Source organism: Homarus americanus, unplaced genomic scaffold, assembly GCF_018991925.1.
Source record: "Homarus americanus isolate GMGI-L3 unplaced genomic scaffold, GMGI_Hamer_2.0 scaffold57980, whole genome shotgun sequence".
Taxonomy (NCBI): Eukaryota; Metazoa; Arthropoda; class Malacostraca; order Decapoda; family Nephropidae; genus Homarus; species Homarus americanus.
In genome coordinates, this window is record NW_024716703.1 from 7,601,774 (window position 1) to 7,620,359 (window position 18,586).

General features: G+C 38.4%; 1 protein-coding gene across 2 annotated transcripts in view; it reads right to left on the reverse strand.

Moving 5' to 3' along the window:
- The window catches only part of LOC121858274, a 180,501-nt gene that overhangs the window by 25,027 nt on the left and 136,888 nt on the right, over nucleotides 1-18,586 (reverse strand). The window contains exons 4-5 of one of the 2 annotated variants that reach the window (XM_042354583.1): nucleotides 10,810-11,012; nucleotides 10,274-10,486 (exon numbers count right to left, since the gene is read on the reverse strand). In XM_042354583.1, coding sequence (XP_042210517.1) covers nucleotides 10,274-10,486; nucleotides 10,810-11,012 — 416 coding nt within the window. Of the gene's footprint in view, nucleotides 1-10,273; nucleotides 10,487-10,809; nucleotides 11,014-18,586 lie in introns of both variants that reach the window. The other variant, XM_042354584.1, reaches the window with a different exon arrangement.

The window sequence follows — 18,586 nt, forward strand, 5'->3', positions numbered from 1 at the left end:
GTAGATTTTTAAAAAAATTTTTGAAATTTTTTTTTTTTTTTTTAAACATTTTTTTTTGGATTTCTTTTTATCTATGTCGGACTTACGACCTGGATTTGGGTCCCTAACCCCGTCATAAGTCGGGGTCTAGCTGTAGTAGTTTAGCTGAAACGTAATGTATTTCAATGTAAATTAGGATAAACTACAGGAAAACAAAAGACTTTCCCTAACCTTCCGATGTTCAAGATATGTTACCTGTTTTTTTAATAGATTTCGGTTAAAATGCTGTTTTATTAGTGATATTCTATTCATACTGTGCTTGATATAATACATTCACAGAAATGTAATATTTTTGCAACTACATTGCTAATGTCAACACAAGCGTGGTTACAGCGAGACTGACTGACTGATGGGTAGGGGTGTTGTGAACTTGATGTGTGTGTGTGTGTGTGTGTGTGTGTGTGTGTGTGTGTGTGTGTGTGTGTGTGTGTGTGTGTGTGTGTGTGTGGTGTGCAGTGTGCAGTGTGTAGTGTGCAGTGTGTGTGTGTGTGTGTGTGGTGTGCAGTGTGTGTGTGTGTGGTGTGCAGTGTGTGTGTGTGTGGTGTGCAGTGTGTGTGTGTGTGGTGTGCAGTGTGTGTGTGGTGTGCAGTGTGTGTGGTGTGCAGTGTGTGTGTGTGGTGTGCAGTGTGTGTGTGTGTGGTGTGCAGTGTGTGGGTGTGCAGTGTGTGGTGTGCAGTGTGTGTGTGTGTGTGTGGTGTGCGGTGTGTGTGGTGTGCAGTGTGTGTGTGTGGTGTGCAGTGTGTGTGTGTGTGTGTGTGGTGTGCAGTGTGTGGTGTCGCACGCGATTTGAATAATGTATATTCCTCCAGCGGCAATCCGCTTACAGTGAACCTTCACTTTATGCGATCAATTGAACCCACGGAGGCCTGCGTAAAGCGAGAAACGCGTAAAGTGAACAACATAACATATGGGATTAAATGAAATAGAGACCAGCTGACCCCCAAACTCCACTTTTTCCGACACAATACCTATGTTCTAGTAAAAATAACATCTTAATTTTATGATGGTACATGCACACAATTAATACTTAAGAGAAATAGAGAAATACAGTCGCCACGTTAATGTCCATTCAAATAATGGACTCAACTCCCTCCCCCTCTTCTCACACTCCTGGCTCTTCCCTCTCTGAGAAATGTTTGGGGGAAAAACCACTAGATTTTAAGGTATAGTAATAAATAATACCTCAAACTAAAGTTAGGATAATATAATTGACATTGCTGGATTCCTTGTAAGACCAGGAATATTTTGAATATAAATGTCATATACAATTAAATATAACATACGCGGGGGTTAGTAACAGAGATACCGTGGAAGTTAAAAATCCGTGTATTTTTGCTGCCCCCCCCCTAAAAAAAAACCCTGGCCCCCCATGTCCTTATTTACCACATATACCTGTGTGTAGTTCAAGTTTTTAAGACCAAATTATTTGGCAAAAAATTGGGGGTCGACCTCTAAACGGGTAATAGTTTCGTTAGGTTGAAAAATATTTACCAGTAACTACCAGTAAACAATGGAAACGACGCACCACCAGCTGTGAGTGTCGGTACAGTTGCCAGGGCAGATCTCTTGCGTCATCATAGCAAGCCCAAAGTAGCCAAATCCATGGTATGGTAGCACAGGACGATGTAAAACAAAGTATTCATTTATTAAAGTTTATTTATAGATACTGTACATAAATTTTTGTTCATTACATTTGAAACATCAATCTTTGTTAATTAAATTTGAAACAAAAGAAAACTACGATACAGCATTTTCATTGAAATATTACATCACAAGTATATTTTACCTTAACTGTGACTGAATGAATATAGGTATTCTCAGAAATAAATATGTAAATATAATATTTTTGCTGGAATGACGTACATATATTACCGTGGAAAGTGGGATAAAATCATGACGAAAACAACGACTTTCGCTTTCTTTCGTTATTCAAAAGATTTTACCGTAATCGCTTTTCGAATGGTTTGCAGTTAAAAAACTGTTGTACTCGTACTGTATTACAATAATATTCTATCCTATCATTAGCCTTATAATCCCACAACTGAAAACCATTCGAAAAGCGATTATTGTAACATCTTTTGAACGAAAGAAAGAAAGAGAAAGTCATTGCTTTCGTCACAATTTTATCCCACTTTCCACTGTAATACGTACATCATTTCAGCAAAAATATTACATTTCCATGTTCTCAGAAATAAATGGTAGTTTTGTTGAAACGTAATGTACAATATTTAATATTAAAATGCAAAAATAACTATAAAAACAATTAATACACCCGTAATGTACTGGCTGGCATCTCCACTCATCCCTGCTCCCGCGTCCAAGGTCACCACTTCTCCCAACTCGCTCCCTCCTCCACCTCCTCACCGTCACTACTGCCGACAACAAACACAAATGTTTTGTGAATAACTGCACCTCCACTTCCTATGTACAGTACTGAACTGTACTGTGCTGTGCATTTTTACAAACAATAAACATGGCAAGAAAAGCTATTAAAAAAAAGAGATAAAAGTTTCACTTTACTGTACAGTTCCTATCCTAGGCGACAGGACGGGGGTCATCGGGCTCATCGCTACTCAATTCCATAACGGGTGGTAAAGTGGGGGCGACGGTGGATTCAGCTGCTTCCTCACTGCCGCCAGTGATTGATGGTGTTAAATCTCTCCTTCAGTGATCAAAGAACATGGTGATGGGGAGTTGTCGTCTCTTTCATTCATTTCTTCCATGATGTTTTTGTATGGAGCGAAAACGTCATCCATCCCTCGCATGAATTTCAGGGCACGCACCATGGAGGGGTCCATGCTATAGGCCAGGTTTTTCAGTGCCTCAATATTCCTGGTCATCTCCCCCAACTTCTCCAACGTTATTTCTTGGTGCTTTTCCTCTTCCTCATCCTCTTTCCCTTTAGCTTCCTCTTCCTTGCCTGAGTCTACTAACTCCTGTAGATCCTCCTCGGTCAGCTCAGTGTCGTGCTCTTCAATTAGCTCCCTAATCTCGTCCTCTGCCATGTCCTGGAAGCCTTCAGCAGCCACTTTCCTTGACAGTGCCAGGGTCTTTCTGAATATTTTCATTAAAATCCATCAAAATCATTTTCCTTGTCATCGTCTTAAGCACCAAACAGCTCCTCCCAGTCTTCTCCTTGAACAGGGCTAGAGGGTACGTGTTTTTCGAATTGTTTTCAATTAAAAAAATTTTACAGCACATGTATATTTTACCTAAACTGTGCCTGAATGAATATATTCTCAGAAATAAATAGTAGTTTTGCTGAAACGTGATGTATCTCAATGTAAAATAGGATAAAATACATGACGAAAACAAAAGACTTTACCTAACCTTCCAATGTTCAAGAGATGTTACTCGTTTTTTTAATAGTTTTTGGTTAAAATACTGTTATATTACAATGATATTATATTCATACTGTGCTTGATATACTACATTCACGGAAATGTAATATTTTTGCTGAAATGACGTATGTATTACAGTGGAAAGTGGGATAAAATCGTGACGAAAACAATGACTTTCGCTTTCTTTCGTTCAAAAGATGTTACCGTAATCGCTTTTCGAATGGTTTTCAGTTAAAAAAACTGTTGCATAACAAGTGAATTAGGATAGAATATTATTGTAATACAACAGTTTTTTAACTAAAAACCATTCGAAAAGCAATTACGATAACATCTTTTGAACGAAAGAAAGCGAGTCATTGCTTTCGTCACTTTCCACTGTAATACGTGTCATTTCAGCAAAATATTACATTTCCATATTCTCAGAAATAAATAGTAGTTTTGCTGAAACGTAATGCATTTCAATGTAATTTAGGATAAACTACATGAAAACAAAAGACTTTACCTAACCTTCTGATGTTCAAGATATGTTACTCGTTTTTTTAGTAGTTTTCGGTTAAAATACTCTTATATTAGTGATATTCTATTCATACTGTGCTTGATATAATACATTCACGGAAATGTAATATTTTTGAAACTACAATGCTGATGTCAACACAAGCGTGGTTACAGCGAGACTGACCGAGTGAGGGAGAGCTATGCGTGTGTGTGTTTAAGGTTGCGGGAGCGGGCGGTGTCCAGTGTTCGGTGCCGCGGGCGAGTTGAATGGCGCGCGATTTGAATGTACTTCAATTATTTCAATGTACAGAATATTCCTCCGGCGGGGCAATCCGCGTATTTGCAAATCCGTGTATTATAAACCCGCGTATGTTAAGGGCCGACTGTATTTTGCACAGATCACATATTTACTCAGAGTAAACAAAATACTTAAAGTAGATCTAAAATTTGTATGTCTAATGCAAAATCTATGATGTTTATATTCAAAATGATCATCAAATTGTAAGAATTGCAGCAATGTAAATTATATTCTGGCCCGGTAATTTGTATGAATTTTATGAGCTAAAACAAATATCTTCAATAAATAAAGAAAATATACTTACCGAAATACTATCTGTCAATCAAAATACCCCACCTCCCCTCCTCTTCCCACCTGCTCCCTGGGTCCCTCCCTACCAGAGAAATGATTGGGTTATAACAGTATATTTACATTTTTAGTAATAAACAATACCTCAGACTAAAGTTAGGATAATATAATTGACATTGCTGGATTCCTTGCAAGATCAGGAATATTTTGAATATACACTTCATATATTTTGCACAAAAGATAACATATTTGCTCTGAGTAAACAAAATACTTGCATTAGATCTAAAATTTGTATGTCTAATGCAAAATCTATGATGCTTATATTCAAAATGATCATCAAATTGTAAGAATTCCAGCAATGTAAATTATATTCTGGCCGGATAATTTGTATGAATTTTATGAGCTAAATAAAAAAATTATACTTCACCCGCGTATATGAGTAGATGCACCACGTAAAGTGGGAATTCCGGTTCTGGCAGGGTACCAAGGTAAATGTAGAAACGCGTAAAGTGAAACGTAAAGCGAGGGTTCACTGTATTTGCAAATGGTAAGTTAAACCCGCTGTTTTAAGAGCCGACTGTGTGTGTGTATATATATATATATATATATATATATATATATATATATATATATATATATATATATATATATATATATATATATATATATATATATATATATATATATATATATATATATATATATATATATATATATATATATATATATATATATATATATATATATATATATATATATATATATATATATATATATATATATATATATATATATACACACACACACACACACACAGTAGTACCCTGCTTAACGCGGTCAATAAAACCCACAGGGTACCGTGTTAAGTAAAAACCGCGCGAAGTGAACAACAGAACATATGGGATTAATTCCAATAGAAACTGGCCCGACCCCCAAACTCCACTTTTTCCGACACAATACCTATGTTCTAGTAAAAATATCTTAATTTTATGATGGTACATGCACACAATTAATACTTAAGAAAAATAGAGAAATACAGTCGCCAAGTTAATGTCCATTCAAATAATGGACTCAACTCCCTCCCCCTCTTCTCACACTACACTGCTGGCTCTTCCCTCTCTGAGAAATTTTTGGGGGAAAACCACTAAATTTTAATAAATAATACCTCAAACTAAAGTTAGGATAATACAATTGACATTGCTGGATTCCTTGTAAGACCAGGAATATTTTGAATATAAATGTCATATATTTTGCACAAAAGATAACATATTTACTCAGAGTAAACATTATATCTAAAATTTGTATGTCTAATGCAAAATCTATGATGTTTATATTCAAAATGATCATCAAATTGTAAGAATTCCAGCAATGTAAATTATATTCTGGCCGGATAATTTGTATGAATTTTATGAGCTAAATTAAAAAAAATTATACTTCACCCGTGTAAAGGGGTACACCCACCGCGGAATGTGAGCATCCTGGGTTCTGGCAGGGCACCGCGTAAACGTGGAAACGCGAATGTGGGACCGCGTAAAGTGAGGGTTGACTATATATATATATATATATATATATATATATATATATATATATATATATATATATATATATATATATATATATATATATATATATATATATATATAGATATATATATAGATATAGATATATATATATATATATATATATATATATATATATATATATATATATATATATATATATATATATATATATATATATATATATATATATATATATATATATATACATACATACATACATACATACATACACATAGAAGCTCGATAAATGTGACTATTTGAGGCAGACCCCAACCCGAAAATGCAAAGGTCCAAAAAAAGCCAATATATGGAGAGAGGAGACAACACTCCTTATCCAAACTGTTTAAAGAAAATTAGCTATGTTATTACTGCATGTCAACAACTATATTGGTTGAAAATCACACTTAAGTCTAGTTATCAACATCGTTTTCACCGAGATGATTGTTATTTACTGTAAAGTGTTAAATGTAAGTAACCACAGAAATTGTCTTATGAATAAAGAGAAAACTGTATACCTGTACTGTACAGTGCTATAAAGATAAAAATAAGAACAAATTAGTGTAGGAGTATATTGTATGTGGAAGAATTATCTGGGAGCAGCTGCCAGAGAGGAGGGGAGGGGGGCTGGCACAGGTGGGTGGCTCCCAACCCCAAAGATTCCTTTACACTTCTTTATGCATTTTCACCATAACTCATATACTTTAGATTCATTTGGTACCAGGTTGATAAACTATTATCCTAAAAGAATCAGCTTTCCTGAAAAAAGACTCACTGAACACCATGAGTCATTTGTTTACAAAGGACAAACAGCGAATTCACTTACCACAACGTCAGTGTTCAACACTTAGTAAATAGTACAGTACAGTCATGTACACTACTGTAGTGTACAGTGGTCCCTCGGTTAAAGAACACAATTCGTTTCACAGAGTAGTTCGTTAACCAAAAATTTCGTTAACCGAATCTATTATTTCAATGGGATACAGTGGTCCCTCGGTTAACGAACACAATTCATTCCAGAGGGTCGTTCGTTAACCGAATCCATTGTTTCAATGGGATATTGGGTAATTGGTTCCAGCTCACCGAAAATTACATACAAAGTAAAAAAAAATTGCAGTAAAGTACACTTACTTTGAGGTGTGTATGTAGAAGGTTCCTGGTTGATGATGATGATGGGAATTAGAAGTGGGGGTGGAGGAGAAGGGAGAAGAGAAGGAAGTGGGGATGGAGGAGAAATCGCCTTTCAGGGGACCCATGCTTGATGCCGTCATTTCACCCATAAAATTTTAAGTTCACTAGGTGTAATTCAAGATTATTTTATTTAAATCAACACAGGTTCGATTAACGAAATTTCGGTTAACTAATTGCCTCCCATAAGGATCTTCAATTCGGTTAACGAACAAAACTTTGATTGACGAAATCCTTACGAACATCACGTTTTGTTGTGAGCATCAGCTGGTCAGCTGATGGGCTAGTCTGCCAATTCAGTAATCTGTTCTATGTTTACATTCGTTCCCAGTGGAGTAAATATCAAGAAAGTTGTGCTCTTTAATAACACTGGGCTGCATTTGAAAAAAAAATTCATGAGGTGCAGGGTTTCTTAGCTGATTCTTTATGTATTTTGCGTGCTGATTCCAAAAATGCCATTCATTTTGCCCAATCAGGTCAGATTTTTATGCTATGGGAATTAGGAAAAAATCGAAATTCTTAAATATGATGTCAAAATTTTTATGCAAAATATATCATAAGAAATGTAACCACAACACATAGGACCAAAATATGTCAACTACATAGATGCCTTTACAGTTAGACATGCATAAATGGCTGTCGCAGAGAATTTCTTTGGTGGTTGGTGTCTGGGGCGTCCCGTTTCAGACACCAACAGTAGTCGGCGAGCATGTTGATATCCCAGCGACCCTGGTACCGCTCCTCCATTACACGGATATCTTGATGGAAGCGTTCTCCTTGTTCCTCACTCACATCACCACAGTTCTCTGGAAAGTAGTCCAAGTGGGAGCTGAGGAAGTGCATCTTGATGGACATGCGTGCACCAAGAACTTTGTAGCTCAGAAGTAGGTCCTCAACAACTCGTTCATACTCTGGACTTCTGTAGTTGCCAAGAAAATTGGAGACAATAGACTTAAAGGCATGCCAGGCTTTCTTCTCATTTACATCCATGCTGCAATCAAACTTGGGATCTTTGAAAAGTTCTCTGATCTGAGGGCCATCAAAAATTCCTGCATTCAGCTTTGCCTCACTGACTTTTGGAAATTTTTCTTTCAGAAAATTGAAAGCCTAGCTTTTTTTGTCCAGTGCCTTTACAAAGTTTTTGAACAGACCGAGCTTGATGTGCAGTGGCGGAAGAAGAATGTTCTGCGGATTCACCAGAGCATGGGCAACAACATTGTGAGAACCTGGAGTAAGTCCACTTCTTGCAGGCCAGTCACGTTGCATGTAGTGCTGCTTGTCTGCTCGACTATCCCACAGACAGAGGAAACATGCCATGTACCACCAGATGAAAAAGAAATTTAATTGTGAAAAAATATATGTAAAAAAATACGGACATGTACTCTTTTCCTTTGCGTCACGGCGGACATTTAAATGCATCATAAGGGCATTAAAACTGACCGAAATCTTTTCTGTGAGGCTTGCCAATGTCTCGGATGATTTTTTTAATGAACGAATATGAGAACCCCCATTTTGAGCGAAAAATGCCAATATTTTACCTGAATCTCCGCTTAAAATGCTATAGCACAAAATTCTGACCTGATTGAGCAAAATGGATAACATTTTTGAGATCAGCATGCAAAATACACAGAAAAGCTTAATAATACACAAACCTCAAAAACTATGCAGGGCAGTGTAATTTTGCATTTTTTATAATAAAATTATTAGTCATTTTAACATTTATTTAACATACAGTATTGATAATATATGCAGTACAGGGAACTAGTTTTTTGTGCGCCCATCAGACACTTGACTCAGCCACCAGGCGTCAGTTGGGCTTTGTTGCCAGTGGAGTGAACATCTATTATGTTGGTGTCTTGAATATTTTTGCATTTTTCATTGAAATTATTGGTCATTCTGAAATTTAGTTAACATATTGATAATATATAGCACATTGCAGTGTTGATTTAAATAAAATAATCTTGAATTACACCTAGTGAACTTAAAATTTTATTGGTGAAATGACGGCATCAAGCATGGGTCCCCTGAAAGGCGATTTCTCCTCCATCCCCACTTCCTTCTCCTCCACCCCCACTTCTAATTCCCATCATCATCATCATCAACCAGGAACCTTCTACATACACACCTCTTTGTAAGTGTACTTTACTGCATTTTTTTTTACTTTGTATGTACTTTTCGGTGAGCTGGAACCAATTACCCAATATCCCATTGAAACAATGGATTCGGTTAACAAAATTTTGAGTTAATGAACGACCCTCTGGAATGAATTGTGTTCATTAACCAAGGGACCACTGTAATTGGAAAATCCTCTCACAAATAATCAGAAACAAATTTATTAAAAATGTGACGGTCTACCCTCAAGTCCGTGCTTTATTACTTTATTAACAAAGCACGGATTTGAGAGAAGACTCACATTTTTAATTTATTTGTTTCTGATTATTTGTGAGATTATTTTCCCATTATTATTTATTTGTATGTGTTTTGTGTGTGTCTACACACACTAAAACAAAATTCAGCCCATAAGAGCCCGCACTGATAGATATAAGAATAGCACCATCCCATCTATTGTTAAAATAATAAACAACTCCTGATTTATGTACTAAACAGCCCTGTAAATGTATTCAACGCATATAATTATGTCTAAATCAAAAATGTATGTTTGTATATTTTCAGCCACCAGCTGCAACTCTATTAATAAACGGGCAAACACGTAAAGAGAATATATATTTCTTTGTACAAAAGTAAAAATGACCCCCCCCCCCATAAGTTATTCGTGGATTTGCGGCCATTTTGAGAACCTAACCCCCTCAAATTTAGGGGGGCCCCCCTGTACTTTCACTATGAAAAGTGATTCCTAAAATACTTTTGAGACTTTCAGAGAATTAAAAAGGTTCCAGCACCTAAGAACATGTAAGAGCTAGTGAAAACAAAGAGACCCAAAGAATAGGGAAAGAATTATGATTATCATATTTTCAGACAATGGAAGCAAGTTAAGGTACACTGAATGACACCTTCACCTAGGAAATCAGCACCAAAAAATGGATTAAAGATCTACTAGCCCTTACCGGTGCTTTCTCCACCTTGCGGAAGCACTTGTTAAGAGAAAGGTTGTGTCTGACAGAGTTCTTCCAACCAGTGGGGGCATTTCTGAAGTAAGGGAAGTGGTCTAATATCCAGGCATAGATATCCTTCACTGGCAGAGCTTTATTAGTCGAGTCCTCAATGGCCATGAAGATGAGGCACGAAAATGAATAAGGTGGCTTTGCATTTACATGTACCTGGAAGGAAAAATAATATCACAAATAAACTGCTTTCATAATTAAAAATTCAGGACTTAAAATAAACAAAGCAGTACAAAAAGAGGTCTTAAAAATCAACAAATTCAAATTCTTCTTTTCTAATACGTACAAGGTGAACCCTGCACTGAAAATTGAGCACAGTTGCTGTCATATGTACTTATCCATCTCCCTCTTTTACTTTCTGAATAAAAGGGGCTCCTATACACAGTAGATAAATACTAGATGAATAAAAAAACCTGAATTCTCATTACCATAATATTACTGAACTGGTGGAGGTAGTGAAGTACTTTACAAAGTCTCACCTGAGGATTGTATGGTATGGGCTGTGAGCGCGAGGGCTGAGTGTGAGGTTGGTCATTCAGGGTGAGCTCCCCTGGTTCTAAAGGATCCGAGGTTTCATCACCATAGTCACTGGTGGGAGACTCGGCCTTGACCACCTCGCTGCCTTCACCAGTGGCTGCTCCCGCCACGCCCTGGCTCAACTTGACAGGGGACAGAGCCGTGCCTGAAGGAAAAAGGGATAAAATATACAGTACAGGTACTTAAAAAATTTTCATACAGTATATGAGCCTGTCAAATCACATTACTGTACAGTATTGGATATCAACCAACATCAAGTTCCAAGTTAATGTACTGTACCACCATCCATACCACACTACCCACACCTCTACAAGACAATTAGTACTATACCAATACCCACTCCTATGCTAAAAACTTTTAATTACACATGAAAATCCACATTTTCTTCAGTCAGAGCTGACAAGATTGTCCATAGAAAATGTGACACACAGGTTTGAGGACTAATTGCAACTTACTACAGATGTAACAGTACCTTTGCTTTATATAAATATTCACCCAAATGAATAACACCAACTTATTCACCAAGTTGTTCATGAAGTGAGTCAACCTGTTGTTGGCAAACAAACAACTGGTCTTGCAACTCTCTCAAAGGTCGAGCGCAGGTCAGCTGATTGATCAAAACAGCCGGCTGGCTCCCACGCTTCTCTCACACCCAGAAAGAGCCCAATAGTATACGATTACCACTTGGACAGGGAAGTCAGACATGTAACTCAAGTGTTATCTCAAAGTGTTATTCACAACACTTCCCTGGAGAGAATTCATAATTTATTCTCTTAGATTATAATCTGTGTATATAGCTACTTCTACAATAAACAAGAAAACAGCTAAAAGTGTTTACATCAAACCCAGCCACTTAAAGAGTTCCAGAACTTAATTAAAACAATTAATGTGATACCAGAACAGCTATCACACAGAATGTAACTACGAATGGCTATCATGACCATTAAAAAAGATTTTGTAGTCAGGTTAATTAATATTTTAAATTTCATTTGTTGTCTACAAATTTAATTACTGGGTAATATGGCCAATGAAGGAAAACAACATTGGTAAATTGGTAAAAATCTTGTCCTTAATTGCTGAAGTTTGATTAATGGCCTAATTTTGTTGACAGAAGAGCAAAGGGGAACACTTGCTCACTCTGTAGTCACATTCATTCTTTCTTTTCATAACACTTGGGGCTGGTGTTGGGATTCTTTGCGTATGAAGGGAAACAAACAGGAGTACAGTACTGTACAGCTGCTCCTCGAATTACGACATGGTTAGGGACCCAAATCCAGGTCGTAAGTTTAATTGGAAGTAATTCGAAAATGCTCAAATAATACAGGTACTCCTCGACTTACGACCACCCGGACATACGGCCGCCGCAGTCGTATAAAATATTTTTAAAATTACATATTTTCGAGTCCTGACGTTAGTGATCGCGCTGTGTACTGACAAAATTTTTTTTTTAATTCCATTTAAAATGGCTGGCAAGCGTAAAAGTGAGAGTTCTCGTGGTGCTGAGAAGAAAAATAGACACCCATTTTAGATTTTCTATGTACTGTATTATTTTCGCATTTTCGACTAACTACCAATTCGACTTACAACCTGGTCGTCGGTCCCTAACCCCGTCGTAAGTTGAGGACTGACTGTACATAAAAAAATCTAAAATGGGTGTCTCTTTTTCTTCTCATCACCACAAAGCTCTCACTTTTAAGCTTGCCAGCCATTTTAAAGTTAATTACAAACAAAAATTTTGTCAGTAAACAGCGCAATCACTAATGTCGGGACTCAAAAATATGTAATTTGACAAAATTTGGGTACGACTGAGGCGGTTGTATGTCCGGGTGGTCGTAAGTTGAGTAGGTCGTAAGTCGGGGAGTAGCTGTATTGTCTTACACAAACTAATATTAAAAAGACCAATTCATGGTCTGTATTAGTACAGTGATGGAAGATAATTAAAAAATACATACAGTACTGTAGTTTAAATAAATAAAATATAGGGAATATAATGGTGAGAAACTAAAAAAACTAAAAAAAATATTATAGATAACAATAATAAAGAAGAACACAAACAAATGCACATAAATGATTATGTATTGTAAAATAAGAAGCAAAAACTGGTCAGAAACATAAAGGCACCTATTAGATATACTGTACAGTACAGGGTGTACCCAACTTACGAACGTCCCTACTTATGAACGCCTGCCAATAAGAACGGGGTTAAACTTGAAAATAACAGTATTTTATTTACCCAATGACTTATTTTTTACCTTAATTTATTGTATTTTGTCATTCTATTTCTTCTTTTCTCTTAAATTAAGTGAATTTAAGAGATTTTAAACATTGTTCTGTAAGTATGGTATGCACATAGCATGTGTTCTGACTTTGGTACAAATCCGACTGAAGAATATCTTCTGGAATGGAACCCGTTCGTAACCCATGGACCCACTGTACTGTACTGTATACAGGTATGCCCCCAATAACCGCCGCTTCACATAATCGGCAATTACATACTGTATTGGGGAAATACCCCGCAAGTTTTGTTGATACCCCGGAGATGCAACGATCGGGAAGGAGCGGCAGAGCTGTTTTGAATTTGGCAGGTGGTGGTGTGGTGCGAATTCATGCCACAAGTGGGCTCTGCGTGCTGCCTGTGACTCATTCCCATCATCTTTGCTCTGGTTTACACTCATCACGTCTCTGACTTTGTGTTTTATTGTTACAGTATTTTATTTTGTGTGCTTTGCAATCATGCATAAATGCCTGAGATAGTTCCTCTAGAGCTGCTCCTTTTAGGGGGAGCTTGATGTGATGTAATATAGCATAATAAGAGTATTGATGGACCAGCAAAGATTGGTAGAAACTTGGTTTTTTCGTTATTTCCAACTAAGTGTGTTACTCAATCATGTGTAAATGCCCAAGTGATAATTCCACTTGTGCTGGGAAGCTTGATGTAATGTGATAAGGCGCAATAAGACACAATAAGGCATAATAAGAGTGGTGATGGGCTAGCAAAGATTGGGAGAGACTTGAGCTTCCCACCCTAGTCCGTCTCTACCATCCTCAACACAGGTAAATAACAGTCTTAAATTATACTTTACATTGCTTATTTAAGGCTTATTATGCTTGCTTAATATGTCTGCTTTATTTTCTTGCTTGACAGTGTGCACGACAAAGAAATATCAAGATTAGATGGAAGTTTTTGGAGGGTGGCCGTTCACTAACCCCACAAATTTGTTATGTTCTTATGGGATTAATTGCTTCAATAACCGATGATTCACTAAACAACGATTTTTCCTGGTCCCTGTATGCATCGGTTATCCGGGTACACATGTAATATAAATTTCATGGTCCTACACTCAGAACCTCTGGGATCCTCAACATGGTCATAATCACCTAAAGGTATTGTACTTACAGTCCTTTCATAAACAGCATTGTCAAAATTGCTTAACCAATCATTTGCCTATTAAGGTTAACAGTGCAATTACAGTAACTCTGATTACAGTACAGTACTGTACAGTACTGTACTATGAAAGATATTGGGTGGGAAAAGCTAAATCAACAATCCATTATTCAAAACCTTACATGTACAGTATGTACAGTACAGTACAGTCATCTTGGTTATCTCTGATGATTTCATTATCAAACAGAATGAAATACAGTATGATTCCAGTTGACTGTTAAGCTCCACAGACACTGCAATTAAATTTCCCAAACTAATTAGGATAACTTTACAATATGTAGAGACGAAATTCTGTTGTTGATTACTGGTGTTTCAACATTAGCAACATTACATTCCTATTTCGGAACATTAAGCTATCAAACAGGGATGTACTACTGCCTGGGAAGATATTGGAAGCAAAATGTGTTGTCTAATGGTAGACCCTGCTGCCATATGGCATCACAAAAATTTTGACAAAGTCCCAGGTTGCTGATCTGACTGAGTTTCTGCCTCATTTACACACAATTGCAGAGTCTCAATTGTTTATCTTACTTTGACAACAGGCCCCAAGGTGGGTCGGTGACCTATGCTTGGTTGGGCTAATCCCCATAGAAATACCGAAGGCTTTTCATTTGACAATGGCTAACATTAAAATATCAGAAAATAATTATTTGAAAAGTAGATAAAAATTTTGCGTAATTTATTGGAATTTCCAATACTGTATTGTGGCACTAATCCACTGTACTTCATTCAGTAAATTTACAATGTCAAAACATTACGGGTTTGGAAGATACCCAATATACCCTAACTTTAACTCCTAGCATCATGTTCTGGAATTGTGATGCTTACCACTCAGAGAAAAATATTTTACACAACGACAGACAACTGCTGTAAGTCAACATGGTCAAGCATCCCTTGTTATGTGCATAAAACTAACACAGCTTTGATCAAGGATGTGGGTCCTGAGAATTCTACATGTTGGTACACAAGAGAATCAAATGTGGCGGGTCGCTGCCATAGACTTCGTTGCAAAACCGCTCTACAGTACAGTAACTCTTCATAAAATGTTGTAGGTCAAATGGGCCCCAATCCTTATAGGTCGCAAACTAATCTAACACAATTTAACTGATAGGATTAGGACTGAGTCACGATACTTATGGTAGGATTGGAGTTCATTTGCATCAAGCCACAACCCCTAATATATTAAGTTGGGTACACTAGGGCTGAGCCATATGTCTTTAAGTGTTTAAAGCCAAGTTGGGGTCCATTTGACCAGTCACCCTGAAAATGAGTCACCGATGAATTAAAGGTTAAACAACAACTCAAAGGCCCTGTCACGGGTCACCTAACACAAAACAACCCTTGAGTTTCAACAGGTAAAAATACTACACCACATTGCCCAATGTGTTATGCCCCTCTTGGACCTGAGAGGGACCTGGTGAAGTATAAACATGCAAAGGATGATTGAAGGCCACACTGTCCCCCAGTCTTCCAAAAGGATAAGTAACAGGGACTTTAAGACTACCGTAGAGCCCATGTATTCATCCATCCTGTGGAGACTAGGGAGAGCAGAGGTTCTTTAAAAAATTTCGATCAGTCAACAAGATACTGTTGAGGATAGGGCGGGTGGCTCTCTGGGTGGACGAAGGTCGGGGCAGGAGTGAAGAAATGAAGGGTAGGTGGCAGGAGAGGGTAGCAGCAGGGGGTGGAGGGATGGAAGGAGCGCAGCAGTAGAAGAGGGTCAGGGGCAGTATTATCGATCAATGTGACCCAGAATTACTGTACCAGCTCCAGTATCGGGTGGCACCTCGGACAAACACACGCATAACTACCACTGCTGATAAATTATGAATCTCATGGATTTTCCCGGAAAGACCAGTGGCTGGGCTGATGCACTGGATTGTAGCGGTATCAACTGTGGATAACCTACACCGCCCTTGCTACCCATCACCCATTGCCTGCCATAGCAGCGATCACCATCTATGCCACCAGCTGTTTTACCCATGCTATCCATCACCACCTCCACATCTCACGGATCCAGGAAAAAGTTGCAAATACTTTACTAACTGTACAGTACCAGGAGTGGAAAATGTCATCAAGTCATCCATCTATTTACCTGGAGTCATTAGTTGCCTCTGGTCATCATTTAGCCCCAGGGTTGCTATCTTTAAGGGGGGTCCTGTCTGCAGTTACCACGATAATCTCTCTCTCTGTGTGTGTGTGTGTGTGTGTGTGTGTGTGTAATAATAATAATAATAATAATAATTAACGGTTTATTGAAAGAGCTTGGCAGCCAGAAGGCTGAAAATATACAGTTACATATTTGGGGAGTGGGTTACGAATTACAAATAATATACAAGTAACATAAGTGACACAAATAAGACATATAGTAACTTAGATGGGGATCAGCTCAAACTACAGTTCATTTCAACATAGTGACAGTGTAGGGAGCAGTGTTTACTGGGAGTGAATACTGATTTATTGCTGTGTGTGTGTGTGTGTGTGTGTGTGTGTGTGTGTGTGTGTGTGTGTGTGTGTGTGTGTGTGTGTGTGTGTGTGTGTGTGTGTGTGTGTGTGTGTGTGTGTGTGTGTGTGTGTGTGTGTGTGTGTGTGTGTGTGTGTGTGTGTGTGTGTGTGTGTGTGTGTGTGTGTGTGTGTGTGTGTGTGTGTGTGTGTGTGTGTGTGTGTGTGTGTGTGTGTGTGTGTGTGTGTGTGTGTGTGTGTGTGTGTGTGTGTGTGTGTGTGTGTGTGTGTGTGTGTGTGTGTGTGTGTGTGTGTGTGTGTGTGTGTGTGTGTGTGTGTGTGTGTGTGTGTGTGTGTGTGTGTGTGTGTGTGTGTGTGTGTGTGTGTGTGTGTGTGTGTGTGTGTGTGTGTGTGTGTGTGTGTGTGTGTGTGTGTGTGTGTGTGTGTGTGTGTGTGTGTGTGTGTGTGTGTGTGTGTGTGTGTGTGTGTGTGTGTGTGTGTGTGTGTGTGTGTGTGTGTGTGTGTGTGTGTGTGTGTGTGTGTGTGTGTGTGTGTGTGTGTGTGTGTGTGTGTGTGTGTGTGTGTGTGTGTGTGTGTGTGTAATAATAATAATAATAATAATAATAATAATAATAATAAACGGTTTATTGAAAAAGTTTGCAGCCCGAAGGCTGAAAATATACATTGGACATAAATGACTTATTACATACATTAGTGGTATAACAAAAGCCTTCATTAGAGAAAGGTGAAGGAACATATACAGTGAACATACATATTAATGTTTACACATGTAGATCATGTGAGCAGAGGTGTTGAACAGCAGACACATAGAGTAGTAACTCCCTCACGGATGGCGTTATTAGGGGCATCATGTGGAGTACTAGTTCCCTCACAGGTGGTGTTATGAGGGGCTTGACATGGTGTAGTAATTCCCTCACAGATGGTGTTACGAGGGGCCTGATGATGTAGTAGTTCCCTCACAGATGGTGTATGGGGGGCCTGATGATGTAGTAATTCCCTCACAGATGGTGTTATGAGGGGCCTGATGTGGTGTAGAAATTCCCTCACAGATGGTGTATGAGGGGCCTGATGTGGTGTAGTAATTCCCTCACAGATGGTGTTATGAGGGGCATCACATGGCATAGTAATTCCCTGACAGATGGTTTTTTGAGGGGCATCACATGGCATAGTAATTCCCTCACAGATGGTGTTATGAGGGGCATCACATGGGGTAGTAATTCCCTCACAGATGGTGTTATGCGGGGCATCACGTGGTGTAGTAATTCCCTCGCAGATGGTGTTATGAGGAACTTCACATGATGCTGTAGCAACTCATTCACTACGTGGTGTCGTGCATCATGGGGACACCACGTGATTTGTTGTCACAGGACTTCACTCACTCAAGTGGGTGTGATGTGGTCCCAGGCCTCCCTATCGTGGAGTCTCTGGGGAATTATCACTGGGTACCTGGGACCTCACTGTGTGAAGGTTATCTTGCTCAGACTCAACTGCAGAGTTGCTTTTCACGGACTTAAGCACTGTTCACCACTATTCAACACTGGTTCCATTCCTTTCCCAAATGAAATAGTAACTTCTGGCGAGAACTTGTTGATATTCCGGTGGGGAGGAGGGTTCAGGGGGAATTGGTATGAGCAGCGCCAGGTGCGTCTGACCCGTCTTGACCCGTCGGTGGTCAAGAATGTATGTATGTGTGTGTGTGTGTGTCAACCTGTGCTGTAATGGTCAGCAGGCTCGCTTCCCAATCAAATGGACCAGGTTCGATCCTCGGGCAGAGTGAAACTATAGGCAAGTTTCTTTATGCCATTTGCCTC